At 43.1% G+C, this 19,362-nt stretch overlaps 3 protein-coding genes across 5 annotated transcripts in view; 1 reads left to right on the top strand and 2 right to left on the bottom strand.

The window, feature by feature from the left end:
* Nucleotides 1-15,477, top strand: part of RB195_023015 (uncharacterized protein) — a gene marked incomplete at both ends in the record, with an annotated part of 31,071 nt that extends 15,594 nt beyond the window's left edge. The window contains 11 exons of one of the 3 annotated variants that reach the window (XM_064210304.1): nt 3,988-4,112; nt 4,172-4,276; nt 4,329-4,460; nt 4,533-4,621; nt 5,695-5,773; nt 13,041-13,139; nt 13,212-13,310; nt 13,447-13,535; nt 13,807-13,856; nt 13,913-14,045; nt 15,357-15,477. In XM_064210304.1, the coding sequence (XP_064066184.1) occupies nt 3,988-4,112; nt 4,172-4,276; nt 4,329-4,460; nt 4,533-4,621; nt 5,695-5,773; nt 13,041-13,139; nt 13,212-13,310; nt 13,447-13,535; nt 13,807-13,856; nt 13,913-14,045; nt 15,357-15,477 (1,121 nt within the window). The other 2 variants (XM_064210305.1, XM_064210303.1) reach the window with 2 other exon arrangements.
* A 165-nt stretch (nt 15,478-15,642) lies between these two features.
* Nucleotides 15,643-16,497, bottom strand: RB195_023014 (uncharacterized protein; the record flags this gene model as incomplete). Its single annotated transcript, XM_064210302.1, has 1 exon — nt 15,643-16,497. One exon carries the CDS (start codon nt 16,495-16,497, stop codon nt 15,643-15,645), a length of 855 nt encoding a protein of 284 aa, XP_064066183.1.
* A 553-nt stretch (nt 16,498-17,050) lies between these two features.
* RB195_023013 (uncharacterized protein) lies at nt 17,051-17,452 on the bottom strand (the record flags this gene model as incomplete). Its single annotated transcript, XM_064210301.1, has 1 exon — nt 17,051-17,452. One exon carries the CDS (start codon nt 17,450-17,452, stop codon nt 17,051-17,053), a length of 402 nt encoding a protein of 133 aa, XP_064066182.1.
* Nucleotides 17,453-19,362: the final 1,910 nt, after the last annotated feature.

Raw genomic sequence — 19,362 nt, 5'->3', positions numbered from 1 at the left:
ACACATTTCATGCCCTATGTCTTCGATATAAACTAGCAGTGCATAAGTATTTGTTTGTCACGATGCCATTCAGCGAATTCGTGTTCAGCTTCAACTGCAGCAGCTATAATAACAGTAAATTTGTGCGCTTATTATTTTGTATACATTCTTTAAACTCCTTTCTACATTTTACCTTTTCAAAATTTTACATAGATATAATGTTTATATACAGCACATGCCAAATATTTCAATACATGCTTGTACGTTTTATACAGTTTTATATAATAGAAATTTGAAATTGTATGGTTCTTCAAACTTCTTTCAACAGCGTTTTATCGCTTCATTTCTATCTATTCTCTGTATAAAATCGATATGACAAGTTAGGTATATTAGTAGCGAACAGAGACCTTTGTATCTTCGAGATATACCTTTAGGTACAGTGTATGTCTGTGAGGCATTATTCGCGCCTCGTTGATCGTTGGACGTCAATTTTACCCAGCTAGATGAGCAAAAAGAAATCCTTAGAAAGCGAAGAAAAAAGTAAAAATGATAGCATAACACCGATCAGTGGGACATTTTTTGAAACATCTCTTGCATTCCCAGAGATGAATGAGTGTTTCCCACCTAACAAGTCGAGACAGGATAATTTCATTTTCACTTGCATTTCTAAATGGCATATCACTTATACAAATCTATTTCATTCTTTCCTTCTTTTATATTAACTAACAAGCACATTTTATGTAGACCTTCGAACAACATCTAACACCAGGTACTTTCCTTTCCGTTCGATTTTAAAAACGCATCATAAGAGCTGTAAGCGCGGCGGAAAAAAAATCGCCGTAAGAGTGGCATAATGGGTGGGGAGGGTGGCGTGGGCGGGGCGTTTTGAAGACGTAGCACAAGAGGAGCAACCAGGCTACTGTAGCGATCATGACGGTATCAGGAGGCGCGCGGTGCAATTAACGACTTTTTTTCTTTTATATTAACTTGCAAGCACACTTTATGTAGACCTTCGAACAACATCTAATATCATGTTCTTTCCTTTCCATTCGATTTTAAAAGCGCATCATAAGAGCTGTAGGTGCGGCGACAAAAAATCGTCGTAAGAGCGGTAGACGCGGCGAAATGGGAGGGGAGGGAGGCGTGGGCGGGGCATCTTGAAGACGTAGCACAAGAGGAGCAGTCAGGCTACTGTAGCGATTATGACGGTACCAGGAGACGCGCGGTGCAATTAACGACGCTCATTAGCCTCCTGGATACGCGGCGGCACATCATACGGGTACCTCTTGACCGTTCCCCCATTTCGTCACGTCTGCTGCTCTTACGATGCGCTTTCATAATCGAAGGAAAAAACAAAGTATTTGATATTAGATGATAGATGTTGTTTGGAACTCTCTATAAAGTAAGTTACGTTAAGTTAAGTTAAGTTAAGTTAGTAAGTACTTGTAAGTTAATATAAATGAAAGAGGTTTGTATATATACCATTTAGAAGTGCGAGTGAAAATTTAAATTATTCTGTTTTGACTTGTTAGGTGGAAAGCACTCATTCATCTCTGGGAATGCAAGAGATGTTCCAAAAAATATCTCACTGATCGGTGTAATGCTATATTTATTTACTTTTATCGCCTTCTAGGAATTTCCTTTTTGCTTATCTAGCTGGGTAAAACTGGCATCCAACGCTTAACGAGGCGCGAATAACGCCTCGCAGACATACATTGTACCTAAAAGATATCTCGAAGATATAAAAGTATCTATTCCCCAATAATACATCTAACTTGTCATGTTGATTTTATGTGAAGAATACATAGAAATGAAGATAAACGCTGTCGAGAGAAGTTTGAAGAACCATACAAAGTTTTACTCTATAAAAACGTACAAGGAAGTACTAAAATATTCGACATGCACTCTATATAAGCATTACGTCTAGATAAAATTTTGAAAAGGTACAACGTAGAAAGGATTTTAAAGAATGTATACCAAGTAATAAGGACACAAAGTTGCTGGGCGTATAGTTACTGCAGTCGAAAGTTGAACATGAATTCATTGAATGAATCGTGACAAGCACATATTTATGCACTGCGAGTTTATATAGGACAGTTTGGGCGTGAAATGTATGAAATTATGAGATGTGTGAAAATATGTGCATGTTATTCTTTTCCCTGGAACATCTTTTTGAGATAATCTCTATTTGTGTGAAGTTGCTCAAATGAGGTCAATATAGATCACGCACATCAGTCTTATCAATCATCAAATCTTTGACACTTTGATACTTTACGATATGTCTCTGGTGATACATCTTCTAAGTGGATGAAAGGATCTAGTTTTTCTCTTTAATTTCCGATACTATGCGCTCAGTTTAATGTATTCGTACGTCAGAACTTGCTGTGTCAGTTCGTTTCACACTCCTCCGTGATTCCGCGGAGGCGCGCGGCGCTGATGAGAGGCCAGGAGCGGTCGGCCGGTTTTCACGGGTACCTCTTGTCCCGCACCCAAAGGCGATCGCTGCTGCAGGCACACACCTCGGCTGCACCCTATTTGCTTGGGTATCTCCTGAGCCCCCCTCCCCCCACCTTCCTCCCCTAGTTGTGGTGATGTCATTTCTAGATCAAATGCTGACCTGGCGGAGATCCCTGGTTTGATCTATGGCTCTCATCTGTCAGTTCCTTCTCTGCGACTTTTTCTGACACGGAAAGCAGAATAATCAGCCAGCAAGCTCGTTGATGCTAAAGAACAGTCATAATTCGATAGGTCACTCAACTAATTTTCGGATATTGTCAAGCAGACAAAAGAGATAGAAACAGATAACAATGGAGCGAATGCTTCATGGCGTTTTATAGTAACAGGGGACGTGTAGAGAGGGTCCGGGCGAAATTTCGAGCATGGTCCTGTCATGCCTCGTCAGAGGCGATGACAATGCAATTATCGAATGGTGCGTATCCCAAAGAGATTCACTTTCGTTGGCCCCTAAATGGTTGACTCTGCCGCTAATCACTGCTGCATCACTGGCTAGCATATAATTCTCGAGCTACTAAATTGTTCTGGAGAATCAGACACATCCACTGGAATTTTGTGATGTGGGGTGATCTCAAATTTGAAACCACTCCAACTGTAGCCATGCAAGAAGCAGCAGAATTCCTCACGTAAAATATGAGAGATGCATCTGGTAGCTTTAAATTATGTACATGAAGATTTTCGTTAAAAACAGGAAACACTAGCTTTCAAAAGTAACGGGAATGAAGATTATCGTTACCGTGTAAGTCAAATACATTTTCTGCAGCTTAGTTTAGTTCCGGGGCGGGTGTAGCGCTGTTAGTAAGAGCATCTGTTGTCTACACGATCGATCGGAGGTTCGAGTCCGCCCTAGTGCTCACCAACCTTTCATCCCCTGGGGTCGATAAATTGGTACCAGACTTGTCTGGGAGGATAAAAACACTGTCTTGATACATCGGCTAGCCCACGCAAATTATTGTATAGGCCAGTTACCCGTTCGTAAGCCTCAAATGATTCTGAATTGAGGTGAACTTGGCTGCGCTCAAAGCGGAGCGGTGGAGCGTAGCGGTCGGGATTGTGTAAGGACCCACGCTACCGCCACACACCTCTGCTGTTCGCCATGGTCCCACCTCGATTCCAACCGCTGTCTCCACCGCACCGCTTCCGAGCGCGGCCGCTTGCGCAACGGTCCGTGTTTCATGTCGTTTTGACCCAACTATACATGAGAGCTCATCACCGTGAATTCCACCTCGGATATTGCATCTGTTAATTCCTGGTAAGTGGTTTATTTCATTGATAAGGGATAAGACTTTGCAATACATCAATACATCGTAACAGTACCCGGCTCAAATGGTCATATCTCACCCCTGTCTCAACAAAGTGTTCGGAGTATTCTCTTTGCTTTATCCCCTCTTCTAGTATTGCGATGTAGATTGCTCACTTGCAAGAAAATTCAGTTGTGTCACCAACTTTGTCCTCATATCTAATCATGACAGTGTCCATAGGAAGCACCTCCAGGGATTAACGTACAATCGTTGACGCAAATGGCATGCGATGCTCGAATGATGGACGCAGATGCTCGTGCCGCGACCGTCCAGACAATCGCTGGACACATGGAAGACGCCCTCGAGATTCAAAGAGAAGTGTGCTTTGAGTACTATCTCATCAATCATATGCACCACTTCTACGCAATGTATTCAAGGTCACCGACGTATCGGGTCTGTGCGTATCAAAACGCTGGGGTAATTACGTCACGTGCTTGTACGTGTTTATTAAAATGCTCTATTTAGGAAACGTTATATTACAAGTGAGTCCCATCCTTTCTATACGAGATGTTTTCGAGAGATAAGCGATTTCAGGTTTTTATCCTGAACAGTTTTCTGGGTACCGACAACTTGTTTTATGGCTTTCATATATTAAAAGATCTGCTTAACGGTCGAGAATGGGAAGTCAGCGGTAACTTTCCCCGCGTGACCATGTGTGATTTTGAGGTGACGCTTGAGTTTTTGTTAGTTTTTTAATTACTTCACTTTCGATCAAGGCAAAGTTGCACTCAACTTCAGGTGCGCGTGTTGGGAAATGTACATCATCACACTGTTCAGTGCGTGCTTATGATTAATATGTTTAATGAGAAGATTTTTTTGTTCTTATGGTTGGTCCAGATTCTCCTTGTACTGATGCCGGTGCTGTGGTAGTTGGGTGGGGCTACTCTGCCGCGCTAAGACCCACTTGTGCGCTCGTCGACGCGCTGTACTTCTCCGGCGCGCAAAATGACCATACAGGAGGAGATCGTTCTTAAAATCACTACCCCACGAATCAGAGATAGTACGGACGTCAGGTGGAGTATTCGAATACGGGATAGTAGATTATGGAGAGGGGTGTGATTCCGCCCATTTCTTCTTAATTGGCGTAAAAAACGGCCCGGAAGATGCGGCGCATGCACAAGGCTGGCGCGCACCAATCGAACTCCTTGTAGAAAATAGTGCGCCGGAACGCTCGAAGCCGTACCTTCCGGGCCGTTTTCTATGAATAGCTGAATCAGACGGGGCCCTAAAACCTGAGCATCAGTCTTAGGGTATCCAAGACATGTAGGCTAAAGCTACTACGGAAAAAGAAAAGTAGTATTGGAACTACTACTCCTTTAACTTCACCAAACCTTCCAAACAAGCTCTCCAAAAGTGAAAGTCTAAGCCATATCATGTATTACTTCCAAAGGAAGAAAAAAAAACCAAAAAATGGATTTCATTGCAATCCACGATCACCAAGTATGCATATAACAACTTTTATTCACACATTTTTGATTTGTATTCGCAAGCTGGTGGCCCTAAAGAGGGCCGTTGGGTTAGCCTTCATGAAGGCTATTTCCTTCTGCCTGATTCCTAACTTTACAGCGATATTCACAGTTGGGGCAAGGTTGCTTCTTCCGCAGCAATCCACGACCAGCGAGTCATTCGTCAAATATCTCTTTGGTATTCGATGCAAGCTCCGGTCTCAGGCAACCAAGGTGAAGTCGCGAAGAGTCAGCAAGTCGGTAGTAGCAGCCATTATGCGAATGAAGCGGTTTAACGACGTGAACGGTTTAGCGGTTTCTGCGCTCTATGGAAAACAGTTTCTGTGCCCTGTGCGCGGACGAAGTACTGGCCAAACCTAGCGTATCAAAGTGGCTCCACCCAACTACCATGCACCGTGATGCCCTGTTTGGTTTCAATTAACGTTTCAATTCAGGTTCTGGTATTTTATGGTATCAATAGTCTCGATCACCTCTATGTTGCATTGGATTCTCATTTCATTCCTACCTGGCCAGGTTAGTCGACTGGATCCGTATTTCTCAACATTTGACGAAATCTTCAATTCTCTCTATGAAGTCGCGCAAGCCTACTATAAGACTTCTAGTTAACTCATGTGCTGTGATGCTCGTTATAAACCCACTACTGTTGACTCGTATCTAAACTTACAAAACCGTCTGCAAGAATTTCAGCTCCTTGGGGCTAGCAAGACGGCCAAATGCGTGCGGGTGGTAACAACGTTTTTATGTTATCAGAGAGAGAGAGAGAGCAAACATAAAGAAATTCATGGAATAGACTTTTCATGTAACTCTGATGACAATACAGTAATAAATAATTCCTGTAAGATGTAAAGAAAACGTTGGAAACTCAATAAAATATACGAGAGACGGTGTTATTCGAGTTCCGTTTTAAACGTTTCCAGAGTTCTAAACGTAATACTATTAATAATAGCATGTCTTTCCCGAGAGGCTTGTCCGAAACGTGGAGCTATGTGTGTCGCTGTCGTCGTGACCAGAATCAGATTACATTTCGTATGAGTTTTGTCTGAAAACGTACCTCTACGGTTGCAGTAAGTCCAGCTGTTGTCAAATCTGGAGGGATTCCAAGAATTTTTGTTTATAAAAAAAAGTACATCCTCTTGTTATTCCATCACGTGAAGAATAAAGTCGGAGAATCGTGGTATATTATCATTCCAACAGTGAAGTTTCGTGTGTAGAGAAAACAACAAGAAACGTTTGGAAATAGTCTAGACATTCATGAGTTAAATGTGGTTCTCTTCGGATGCTTCGGCCTGTTTCATGTTCTCTTGTTCTCTTCATGTTTCCCTTCTCGAAAAATGCAAATCTTTCATCTTCATAAACTCGCCTCAGCAACTCATTCCAAATTAATTATTCTTACTATATATATATATATATATATATATATATATATATATATATATAGGACTTTTCCGATGAGATTTGAATCGTGCATATCTCAAAAGTAGTTTTTAGCTATACTGTTGTGCATTTAAAAAGTGCAACTAGCACTCTTGTGTTTCTTATAACCACTGTGAGAATTCTACAAATGATGAATTTAGAAGCATGCCTTCTCTTGCTTTTGGCTACTGATTGTTGATCCGTCTTACATTAGATCAATAGAGTTGGATCCTTTGACTTAACCACAGTTTAATGTCGAGGTTCCTACGCGCTTCTACTCTATGGTTCTTGCACTGCAATGTTTTACCGTCGTCTCTCACACACATACGCATACGCTGTGCTATTGAGTTTTGTGAGGGACCTTTTTTCTTTCCCCTTTTATGGTTTTTCACTATATTTTTTGTGTAATAGTTTGCGGATAGGATTACATAGTCTTAGTAGAGTTCTATTCCATTAGTTCTGTCGTTTATTTTGTTTTTATAAGGGGGACCTGTCAGGTCAGTATCTGATTCAGAAATGAGAGCATAACCATGTCAAAGTCCATGTTATCGTATATGCACAGTGTGGAAATTATCGGGTCAGGGTCGGGTCAAAACGACATGAAGCACGGTGCGTAAGTGGCGCGCTGTGTGCATGAGAATTGGAACTAAAACTTTACATTGTAGGAATCACAGAATAGAAACGCGTAGAAACCTCGAGATTAAAATGTGGCTAGTTCAAAGTTCAATTAGCGATTGTGCGTGTCTTAAAGAGACTCACTCTCCGTAGTAGTTCGAATGTTCTTTTGTCTTGAAACCTCGGCATATTCTGTCTGTGTTTTGCTGTTGCGAGGTTTTCTTAGATGGAACCTTTATTTGCCTGACGTTTCGGCTTTTTCGCCGTCTTCAGAAAAGGGACGGGAAGAGAATCCGACGGGTACCTTCACCTTTCCATCTATCTATCTATCTATCAATCTAGATTTGACTCTATCCATTCGAATCCATTTGAATTTTTCTACCCATTCTAGTCTATTCGAATCAAAATTTATGTCCGATCGGATGAAATCCGTCCAAATCTCCTTACGTTTTAGGTTTATGCATTAAATTCTCGAGGCGACTCCTTGCTCTCTCGGGCTTCTGACTTATTAGCTCACGTACAAGTGGCTGCAATTTCTCTGGCAGTGTGATACGGGTCCTCCTCAACTGCGGAGCACAGCAGCGCCCTCAGCACACCCATAGACCGAAATTTTCGAGAGGAGTATTTTCCTTCCCGGGTTTGGTGAACCAGATCTTGCTTGCGTCCGCAATAAGTGGTGTCGTCACCATATATATCAATTAGGTTGGTGTGGGTTTCCTTTGCATTTATGCCGGAATCGTGAAGTAAAAGCATGCAGGTGCGCAGGCACAGTTTGTCACGATGGTGGTTGTGCTGCATTGTGTCCTGCAAATGCAGAGTGTTTGAGTGTCAGTTAGTGGTAGAGAAGTGACTTGATACAGGTGATACAAGACGAAGGATGCCGGGAAAGATGTTTTGTAATTTGTAGTTGATGAATTGGCCTATTTTCTTGAATGATGGAAATTCTCCCATCAAAATCACAAACGATATCACCACTTAATTATGAAAGTTGAGTTCGGCGCTCCTGTGAACAAAAAGTAATCATTTTCGAATTGGTGGAATTCCCAAGTGAAACGTATTTCATTCATGCTACATTGTAGAAAGATACACAAGTTTACAATTTGTTGATATACAACCAATTTGTGGTAAGAGTGATGTAGGACAGCACTATTACTGCTGTTAATACCATGCAGTACATTTGAATATTTATTAGACTTTTCTCTTTCTACTTTGAATTGAAATCCTTTAATCAACAGTAAAAAACATGAAAGACAAACAAAAAAGGACAAAAAGGCAAAATCAGGTGACCAGGATGCAGTACACGCGAAAATCGACTGACTGCCACTGACCTGCCTGCAGTGCTGGGAGCCTCTGCGTAATTACGGCTGCCGCCCCACCAGCTTGGTAGCCTTCGATTGGGGCCACATTGACCCCGAACTCGCCCTCGAAGCAGCGCCGCACAGGACGTTCCCGTCGCAACGGAACCGTAAGAACCGCTAATTTGGAAGGGAGTGGAGTGAAAAGTGAATTGACGCAGCAAGTACTGATATACGAATATACCAAATTGAGCGCATATTGTCAAGAAATAAATTGAAGTTGTAAATCATTCTACCCAGTTGAAAGATGTATCACCAGAGGAAATGGGACGGGTGTAGCGCCGTCGGTAAGAGATTCCACTGTCTCGCACATCGATCAGAGGTTTGAATCTGCCCTAGTGCTCATCTAGCCTTTCATCCCTTCAGGGTCTATAAATTGGTACCAGAGTTGTCTGGGAGGATAAAAACACTGACTTGATACATCGGCTAGCCCGCGCAAGTCATCGTATAGGCGAGTTACACGTTCGTTTACCTCAAACGATTCTGAATTGAAATGAGCGTGGTGATCCCAAGCGGATTGACTAACTTTGTCCTTTATCCTTTTACCACCAAGCGCATGTCAAAGAGTGATTTGCTGTTATTCACCCGTATAAAGACTATAACAAAAATATACATCGGAAAAAAAAACTGCTGAGATTTCTATATAGATATAATGTTTATATAGAGTGCGTATCAATTATTCTAATACTTGCTCGTACATTTTATTCAATAAAACTATATAATTTTTTGACCTCCTTTCTACTTCCTATAGCGTTTTATTGCTTCATTTCTGTCTATTCTTTGCAGGAAATCAATCAATATGATATGTCCGGTGTATGACTGACGACTAGACACCTTTGTATCTTCGAGATAAACCATTAGGTACAATGCAGGTCTGCGAGTTCTCGCTTGCGCTGCATACATCATTGGATGCCAATCTTACTTAGCTAGACGTACAAAAATAATACCGATCAGTGGAAATTTTCCCATATCTGGTATTTCCATGAATGTATAAAGTACCGAGAAGAGGAAGTTAAACACTTTCAGTCACATTTCTGAACGGCATTTCACTAATGTAAACATCACAAACAGCTGTTCTTTATCTAACGTTCAAAAGAACTTCTATAGCCAGACCATTTCATCTTTTGTTTGATCTAAAAACGCATTCAAAAAGCGCAGCGCACGAAGAGCTGCAAACGCTACGAAATGAGTGAGAACGGCGATGGGGGGACGTCAGCAAGATGTAGCTCAGAAGGAGTGATCGGACTACTGTGGCGATTATGACGCTATTAATATCCGCGCGGTGCAATTATCTGCGCTAATTAGTGTGCTGGGTAAGCGACGGAACATCGTGCCTCGACTGCTCTTGACTGTTACCCAGGAAACCGTAATGTTTGGTTTTATACAAAGAAACTAGTAGCCAGTTTGAGTGAAATGATATAAAACATCGACAATTCAACTTTTATCAAAGTGGTTTGGCAGAAAGTACTCAGCGTTAATCGGTACCTTTGAGATGCGTCTGCGCCTTCGACTTCAATTCAGAATTGTAGAGGCTTATGAACGTGGTATACATGTTGAGTAGGAGTGTTCAGTGTTTGTATGAAGTTAGTACTCTATCTTCCTAGACAAATCCGGTACTTCGCCGTTCTCGGTAGAGGATGATAGGATTAGATGGCGTTGGGCGATGTAGAGTCCTTATCAGGGGAATCTCCTACCGGAGCACTACATGGGGTCCCTCTTTCGAACATCTTTGTAGAATATCAGTGCTTTTTTTGAAGTGCAGTGTCATGCAAAGTATCATTAAACTGACGTCAGAAAATGCGCAAGAAGATTAGGATATAGTCAAATAATTCCAATTCTATACGAGAGGTGTTGCATCACTAAGTTGTGAGAATACGGACTTTTTCATTGCGCTGGTGGCAGAAAATGGGAACAAAAGAATGGAAGAACGTAGTAGACGTAGTGGAACGAGTTGACTTGTCATATCGATACCTCGACACCAAAAACGAGCTCAAATGTCGTGGGACGTAAGAAGGTGAAACTGCCTTTGGTCTTCGTTGAACCCAGATCCCTGTCACTCTTCATCGCGATGTTTACTGTTCATCAATAAGACCGGGTGCGGGACAAGAGGTACCCGTGAAAACCGGCTGACCGCTCCTGTTCTCCCTTCGGCACCGCGCACCTCCGCGTAATTGCGGCTGCCGCTCCACCAGCTAGATATCCTCCACGACCGCGTGAGATCACCTACACCCCGCCTCCCTATTGCTCTCTAATCAACGCCGCGCGCGACTTTCGTGCCGCGACGAAGCGGTGGATAGTGCGAATTTTGAAGGAGGGAGTGAAGAACGAATTGCCGAGGCGAATTCTGATGTACGGATACAGTAAACTAAGCGCATATTATTGGGAATAAAGGAGAAGAATAAGTAAAAATTATTTCAAAAAGATGCTCCAGGGAAAAGAATAACACGCATATATTTTCAAACGTCTCATAATTTAACACATTTCATGCCCTAAGTTTTCTATATAAACTAGCAGTGCATAAGTATGTGTTTGTCACGATGCCATTCAACGAATTCGTGTTCACTTTCAACTGCGGCAGTTATAATAACAGCAACTTTATGCGCTTATTACTTTGTATACATTCTTTAACTCCTTTCTACATTTTACCTTTTCAAAATTCTACATAGATATAATGTTTATGTAGAGCAAGTATTGAAATATGCCAATATTTGACATATTTCAATACTTGCTTGTACGTTTTATACAGTTTCATATAATAAAACTTTGTATGGTTCTTCAAACTTCTTTTAACAGCGTTTCATCACTTCATTTCTATCTGTTTTCTGCATTACATCAATATGAAAGGTTAGGTGTATTAGTGGCGAACAGAGACCTTTGTATCTTCGAGATATACCTTTAGGTACAGTGTGTGTCTGCGAGGCATTATTCGCGCCTCCTTAATCGCTAAATGCCAGTTTTACCCAGCTAGATAAGCAAAAAGAAATCCATAGAAAGCGAAAAATAGTAAAGAGGATAGCATAACATTGATCAGTGGGATATTTTTTGAAACATCTCTTGCATTCCCAGAGATGAATGAGTGCTTTCCACCTAACAACTCGAAACTGGGTAATTTCATTTCCACTCGCATTTCTAAATCGCATATCACTTGTACAAACCTATTTCATTCTTTCCTTCTTTTATATTAACTAACAAGCACATTTTATGTAGACCTTCGAACAACATCTAACACCAGGTACTTTCCTTTCCGTTCGATTTTAAAAGCGCATCATAAGAGCGGCGGAAAAAAAATCGCCGTAAGAGTGGCATAATGGGTGGGGAGGGTGGCGTGGGCGGGGCGTCTTGAAGACGTAGCACAAGAGGAGCAACCAGGCTACTGTAGCGATCATGACGGTATCAGGAGGCGCGCGGTGCAATTAACGACGCTCATCAGCCTCCTGGATACGCGGCGGCACATCATACGGGTACCTCTTGACCGTTCCCCAATAAGACCCAGCAGGTCAGTTATGAAGATGGTCGGCATGTCATGTCAGCTATGAGCAGCTATCTGTTATCGTAAGTGTGGTTAGGCGATTGTGACAGGTGGCTCGTTGTTCTTCTTGACATAATATTCAACATTATTCAGAAGGGAATGGCTAAATTAGGTGTCGTATACTCCAGTTCTTTAGGCAAAAATGAATTACGATATAAAACCTAAGGCTGCCCGCAGAGGGGTCTGCCCTTGATGGTTATTGACCGTTCGCAATAGTGCGCCGAATGACTACCACAGCAGGCCGCGCGGGCGTTGACGCTCGCGTGGCTGTGAAGTCTGCGGGCAACCTAATACGCACTGTGGCAATTCTTCCTTGCGCAAATTTACTAGCACTACTTGAAAGAGCTGTATAATATCGGAAGGTAGTTGGAGTGAAGGGATGCTGAGGCTGAGTAGTCGTTCAAATAAGTCAGCCTGAACGGAGGTACTTCTCATGTCGTTTTTTTTCTTTTTCTTCCACTTTGCAAGGCTGCTTCATTTGAACCTTTTTTCTTTCATAATCTTCACATATCTGTGGTTGTATTCTACACATATTTATGAAAACACATAGGCACCATGTGAATTCCATCTCTAGGTGACTCCCGTTAAATAGACGAATCGAACTTTTCGGGCACCTCAGATTTGTAGCTATGATAATTTTTTCAAAGGAGGAATGCTCATGGAGGAAATTGTAAAATCGATCGACAATTCATCTTGGGAAAACAACACACCCGAAGCAGCTTGGGGAATTGTTGTGATGTCTCTTAAGATTATTGGAGACTGTAAATTACTTGCAGAAAGGAGGCATTAATCATACCTAGAGGATTGTTGAGAATCAGTTCAACTAACGAAGAAAGCATAATATTCACAATTGAAGCGTTTGTTTCAGCATATGAAGTTCATTAGAAAATATTTGCGGGCAACTGACCTTGCAACTGATAGGCAGTCAGTGAAGAAGTTTGTTCACAAGTTCCTTGGTTTTGATGGAGTAAGTTTCATTCGCCCAAATTTGCCTAAATTATTAGGAGTCTCTTATTCTAATATCCTTTAAACATATCAGGTCTTTTGTATGCGTATGATATCGGCACATGCCGGCGATATAATGGCCACGGAGTTGATTGTTGCGCTTTGGCACAACTTCAATGATCGTGTTCGGAAGGTGAGATTTCGCGTTGATATGTTTTTTTTTTCTGTTTACCGCAAGCATATTTTTGAATCATGAGATATCTCAGCAGTTTGTATTCGTACTTCATTTTCGCATGCAATCAAATCGTTGGTTAGGTGCAATATTTTAGAGTCCTATCGAGATGTTTGAAGGCGGTGTCAGCCAGTCACCTAGTAAACTTGATGCGAATTTCAAGACTTGGTTGCTGGGTCAGACTAGGTATGTTAACGGTCGTGCCTCACATGCTTGCTTCTTTTGCTGGTTCTTTTTCCCTGTTTTTGTATGCGGCCAATACAATACTGTGTGTGCTGTGCTGTGAAAGTATTGAGTGAGTTTGAGTGTGATCCAAACGCTGATAGGAAGATAAAGGGAAAAACATAGAGACAAGAGTGCGTTACGCTGGCTGCCGGCAGTGTGCCTGAGTGTAGTGCTGGCTTTCAGGGTGGCTGCGAATGGAGGCGTTCTGCGCTAACCTAGCTGCTTGTTGCAGAGCGAAGCCGCCCTTTGACGGCTCCAATCCAACACGAGGCAAGAAAAGACGTAAATCTGATGGCTACTTCACGTTCGTGTGATCCGAGTTGTGGCTCTTCTCTTAGCTCAGCACTCGCCTCGCCAACTATCAAATGCTACATCCTCATCACCCTCTTCGTCATTTCGCCGTCGTCTCGAACATCAATCGGCTATTTCAAGTACTATCCACCTTATATTTGATGCGATCGCAGTTTTTGGGTATCCTTGTTGTCTTTTGCCGTTCACCTTCAACTCACCTTGCCCCTCGTGCATTTATGTGCCAAAGTGTTCGATGCTTTGCTTCGTTCGAATCCCATTTCTCTCTCAACGAAACTTCGCGAGTCATCACTGAGCAACGAACACACCATTTTTATACCTTTCACGGTGAGTATTTGTCTTTCGAAAATTAGTTTGCTGAAATCTGAGTCGAAGTTGAATTTGTGGCTTCTTAATGCACGGGTATACTAGTTTATGAGAAACTTCTAAAACCTATCACTGTATTATCGTGACTTTCTTGTTGCTTATGGCATGCACTTTATGACATCATGTGTTATCGGAAAAAGTTCCGATTAATATCATGCAGACTGCCCAGAACATTCTTTCAACGTATTCCTTATTAGTGTTGTTTGAGTTAGGTGTTGTGAGTGAATAAAGTGAAAAGTTTATCCAGTTTATTATTATCAGTTTTGCAATTTTGGTGCGATTTAAAGGGCCAGCATATGTTGTCAAATGTTTCAATAAAATGACATTTGCCTTGCAGTTATCTTGTTGGCATTTTTACTATATCTGATTCCCTCACCTTATTAAGAACCTTTTACCGTGTGAAAATGTTTTGAAAATTTCTTATTGTTGAAATATCGAAGGACGTTGAAGATTACTCCGTATTGTTATTGTTTGTAATACGACCAATCCGAACTTCGCGCTGCCAACGGAAGTTGAGGTTTGTGGTGCTGAATTAAAAACTAGAAATATGAAGAAGCGAACGATGAGATTTTTGCAACAAACAACAGGTTGTAGAGAGACAAATTCTTGCAGAGGAAAAAAAATCTAGAACTACACATTAATATTAAAGCATTAAAGCGTTAACATTAAAGCGCATCACGTGTCCGTTGCTTTACTTTCCTTGGCAAGAGCGGCGGCGTCTCTAATCCTCGGTCGCTGACGTAGGAGAGAACCTCGAATCCCGTCTCTCATTTTCGCGAAGCAGGATACTCCTATCATCACTCCCTCAATTGCGCGTTCAATGACGCTCACCGCGTTTTCTTCCTGCTTGCAAAATGCCCAAGTTTCCGAAGCATAGGTCAAAGCAGGAAGTACGGCGGTGTTAAAGAGGTGAGCACGGAGCTAGGTCTTCCTGGTCTTCTTCACTACATCCTCGATGTTCTTATACGCTATACCCCCGAGCCGCTCGTCTCCCTCTGCCCAGCTCTGGGATCAGGTTGTTCATCATGTTCAATTCCCGACCCGGATAAACGTAGTTGGTGCATTCGGATGTTCGTTTCGTTGATTTAGTGAACATCGTCTTTGCAGATTCAGCTGGAGACTGATGCATCCACATGTTTCGTCGAATTCGGTCAGCATTCGTTCCGTTCGGCTAATGCTAGGTATTATCGGTACGATGTCATCAGCAAAGCGCAAATTGTGCGCATAGGTGCCAAATTCCGGTCGTGAAGTTACTGTACAACTCTCGAAGTACCTTTAAGTACTGAGTAGGGACACGTTGGTTGTCCAAGGCTTCCACGACCGCTTCCGCCTCAACTGAGTCGAGGGCCTTCTTTAAGTCGATGAAGGTGAGACAGAGCGGCATTTTGTACTCTCATGATACCTCGATGAGTTTCGAAACAGTGTGAATGTGGTCAATCGTGCTGAATCCTTTTCGAAACACTGCTTGCTCGCATGGCTGTCCTTCATCCAAGACTTTTTCAATCCTATTAAGGATTACTCTTGTAAAGAGCTTGTAGATGACGGACAGTAGGCAGATTGGACGATAGTTGCTGATGTCATGTGGATCTCCCTTTTTATACAACAACACCGTCTTGCTGGTCTTCCACTGTCTAGGAACCTTGCATTCCGACAGATAACGTGTGAAGAGTTTCGCCAAGGTGTTGATGAGTACTGGCGGAAGGTTCTTCAGGTGTTCTGGTTGTATTCTGTCGGGACCGGGTGCCGTAAGATTTCTTACCGACATGATAGCATGTCGTGTTTCGGACGGGAGAACCTCTGGAATGACTTGTCCATCTTCTCTCAGATGGTGAGGAGGCAAGTGGACATGGCTGTCGAAGAAATCAGAGTAGAAGTCGTAGATGATTTTCTCCATCCCCCTTCTCGATGCAATGGCTGTTCCCTTTGGGTTCCGGAGAGCAGTCATCCTCGACTTGTGACTGGCGAAGCCTCGACGGGCATAGTGGATGCTTTTCCCCGCCTCTGCAGCTTCAGCCAGCACTTCTGCTCTTCTCTCTTTAAGGTCTTCCTTTATCGCCTCTCTGCAAAGCCTTGCGAGCTCGGACGTGAGTTCTTGGTTCTCTGCGGCTCGTGCTGCTCCACGCTGGCGTATCAGTTCAAGCGTTTCAAGAGAGAGGCGTCTCTTTGTGGTTTTAAAACTCTCAGCCTTCTTCGTGCAGTCGTGAAGGTGTTCAACGAGCCGGTCATAATCCTCGTCGATGTTGTCCATTGCGGAATCTTCCCAAAGGCCGGCTAACGTAGCGAAGAGATCCCAGTTAATGATAGTTCTGGAATTTCGCTCTCTGAACTTGGCGGCTTTCTCTTCTCTCCTTGTGAAGGAAAATCTACCTCAGAGGAGGCGATGGTCCGATCACGTACAGAACTTTGGCACAACGCCGACGTCCGTCAGGCAGAACCTTTTATTGACGATGATGTGGTCTATTTCATTACGGTACCCTCCACCGGGTGGCTCCTACGTCCAGCGTAGAGAGGAGGGCTTCTGGAATTGCGGGTTCCCATGGATGGTCTTAGTCGTCATGATGAACTCGGAGAGCCTCTCCCCCTGGTCATTCCATTGTAGGCCGTGGGTCCCGATGTGAAGTTCCTCCGGCGTTCTTCTTGGGCCAACTTTGTCGTTGAAATCGCCAGTTATGACCTTGTAGAATGCATGATCTTCTACGTAGAACTTCTCCGGTCCATATAGAAAGTTTCGGCTTCTTCTTCGTAGCTTGATGTTGGACCATAAGCGACGAAGAATGTCAAAGCTGGCGTTGGACCACATCTCATCCGCAGACTTCCGATTCGAGTTGTTCGAAAGAGTTGATGTTCTTTGCCATACTCGTGTTGACGAGGACGCCAACTCCACCAACACCTCTACTGTCGCATGTTCCTAAGAACAGTTCTTCTCCAGTTTCATATACGGCGTTGAGAGGGTGACGTCGTCTCGTCTCGGTCAGTCCGATGACGTCGTACTTGATCTTCTTGGCTTGCATCATCAGATCTTCGATGGCCGCTTCCGATGCAAGCGTACGTGCGTTATAAGTACAGATCGCCATCCTGGTCCTTTTCCGTTTCGGTAGCCTATATGACTCCTGCAACCCCGTCTTTCCTGGCGCTACCGTACCAAGCTTTCCTCCGGAATCAAGAGACTCTTTTCTAATACTGTGACATGCTTGAAATTTCATAACCCATGAGCAGGTTGCAAGTCTCTAGTCCCATGAGTTTTTGGGAGAACTTTGCTCTCCCGAAGTGGACATGTGGAGCTTATTTGTTGAAGGCGACTCCAAACCGCCTCCCTTGCACCTCCCAGTCACTTGATTGCAGGCTTTTGGCCGGACCGACGTGCGGGATACAAGGATGTCATGAGTCAGTCCTGGCTCAACAGAAACAAGGAGTCAATCCCCAGAATCTTTCCGCGTCCACGGGCAAGCACAAGGTCGCTTTTGGTCCACGATTAGTCCCCTATCCACCACCCGGGGACGCGCCACCTAGCCTCGCGACTAACCGGCTGTGATCCCTCTAGTGAGGGAGATCCGTGGATAGTCTCGGATACTGACTGGAATAGAATAGTTGTTGCCGAAGATTCCATGCTCCCTTCAGGCAATTTACCTTTCAGGTTATGGGATTCGGTGATATTCTAGACGACAGTACACCTTTTTGCAATGTATGGGAATCTTGCCCCTCTTAACTTTGCGGGTTTTATAGCTCGTATGTTTTCAAGAAGTACACTCGAATGCATGATTGCGCTAGGTGAAAGCAAGGCCACCACGTGCAATCAAACTTGTATATACGGGCCCTCCAGTAAGGGTAACACAGCGAATTTTCAAAACTGACTTCAAAGATAAATGAGTGGAGAATTAATTTGACCATTAGAGACATACTAAATAGGAAAGCCAAATTGTGGACTAAAGAGGTTTGGGAGACAAATGGCACCTATGGAATACAAGGGGAAGAACTTCAATGTTCAAACTTAAAAAAAAAGATCGAAGACTAAACTCGAGACTGGATTCATAGCTAAACATTGGGTGTCTTTTCTGGAATTAGAAGAGTGCAAGGTCTGGCGGAAGTAACTTCCACATTTCGAAAAATCACTGTGAAGTTCTCAAAGTGGTAAAAGGCTTCGGTAGGTCCCACTAGGTAGGGTACGAGATAAAGTTTTCAGCCGTCAATATGTCGTGGTCGGGTGAGCATCAAGGGTTTGCAGCGGAGGCTTTTTTGAAAATGCTGGTTGCGTTACGTCCTGTTTTAACGCGAATGGCGCTTTGCACGTGGTTCGGTTTACGTGCTAGTGAAGGTGTTCTAGACCGGAGAACAATTTGCTATGGGTTCAAAGAGTGAGGATAGCAGGATCTGCACTGGAGAGGCAACCACCCGAGCGTCCGGAAAATGTACATCCGAAAATATCGCATCTCTTTACGTGAAAGAGTTCCGATGCCACCGCGCTCACCTGGTTTAAGTCTTTGTGAATTCCTTCTCTGCAGGTACCTCAAAGCCGAAGTTTTCAGACATTGCTCAGTCTTTGAACCAACGGAAGGAGTCCATAAGAAGAAATTGAAAGGATGCTAATGAGAGTGATGAGAAACTTCCAAGAATACCTCCAAACGTTTATCAGCCACCAATCGACGATGTAGTTTTTAGCATTTGATGTAAGAGAATTTTTTAATGTATACATTTGGGAAATGCTAAGTTTTTGGTAATACTTCGTACCCATACGTGTGATAGTCGGAAGCTGTATCCGGGCCCTCCTCACTTTACGGTGGTTGGGGAAGTGGCCCCCTTCACCCAAACTGACCAGTTACCATGAGAAGAAACAAAAAGGTACAACAATCAGGTACTGGAAGATGTAATGCAGTAGTGCCGAATAAGGAATCAATGTCTTGAAGGAGTCATATACCAACAGAGCGGGAATGTGCAGTAAGAGCGTGTCTGTCACTGCTTGCGAAAATGCGCGGAATTAAACAGCTAATATCTCTGTTCAGAGGAAGAATCACCAGGTAGTGAAGAGTGCCTGGAAGTACACCAACACATAATGAATTAAACAGTATACAACACGTCCAATACGGTTTCGTTTCCGCTGAGAAATTGGAGCCCAAAA

This window comes from Necator americanus, chromosome X, assembly GCF_031761385.1.
Source record: "Necator americanus strain Aroian chromosome X, whole genome shotgun sequence".
NCBI classification, from domain to species: domain Eukaryota; kingdom Metazoa; phylum Nematoda; class Chromadorea; order Rhabditida; family Ancylostomatidae; genus Necator; species Necator americanus.
This window is presented reverse-complemented; position numbering and strand designations above follow the sequence as displayed.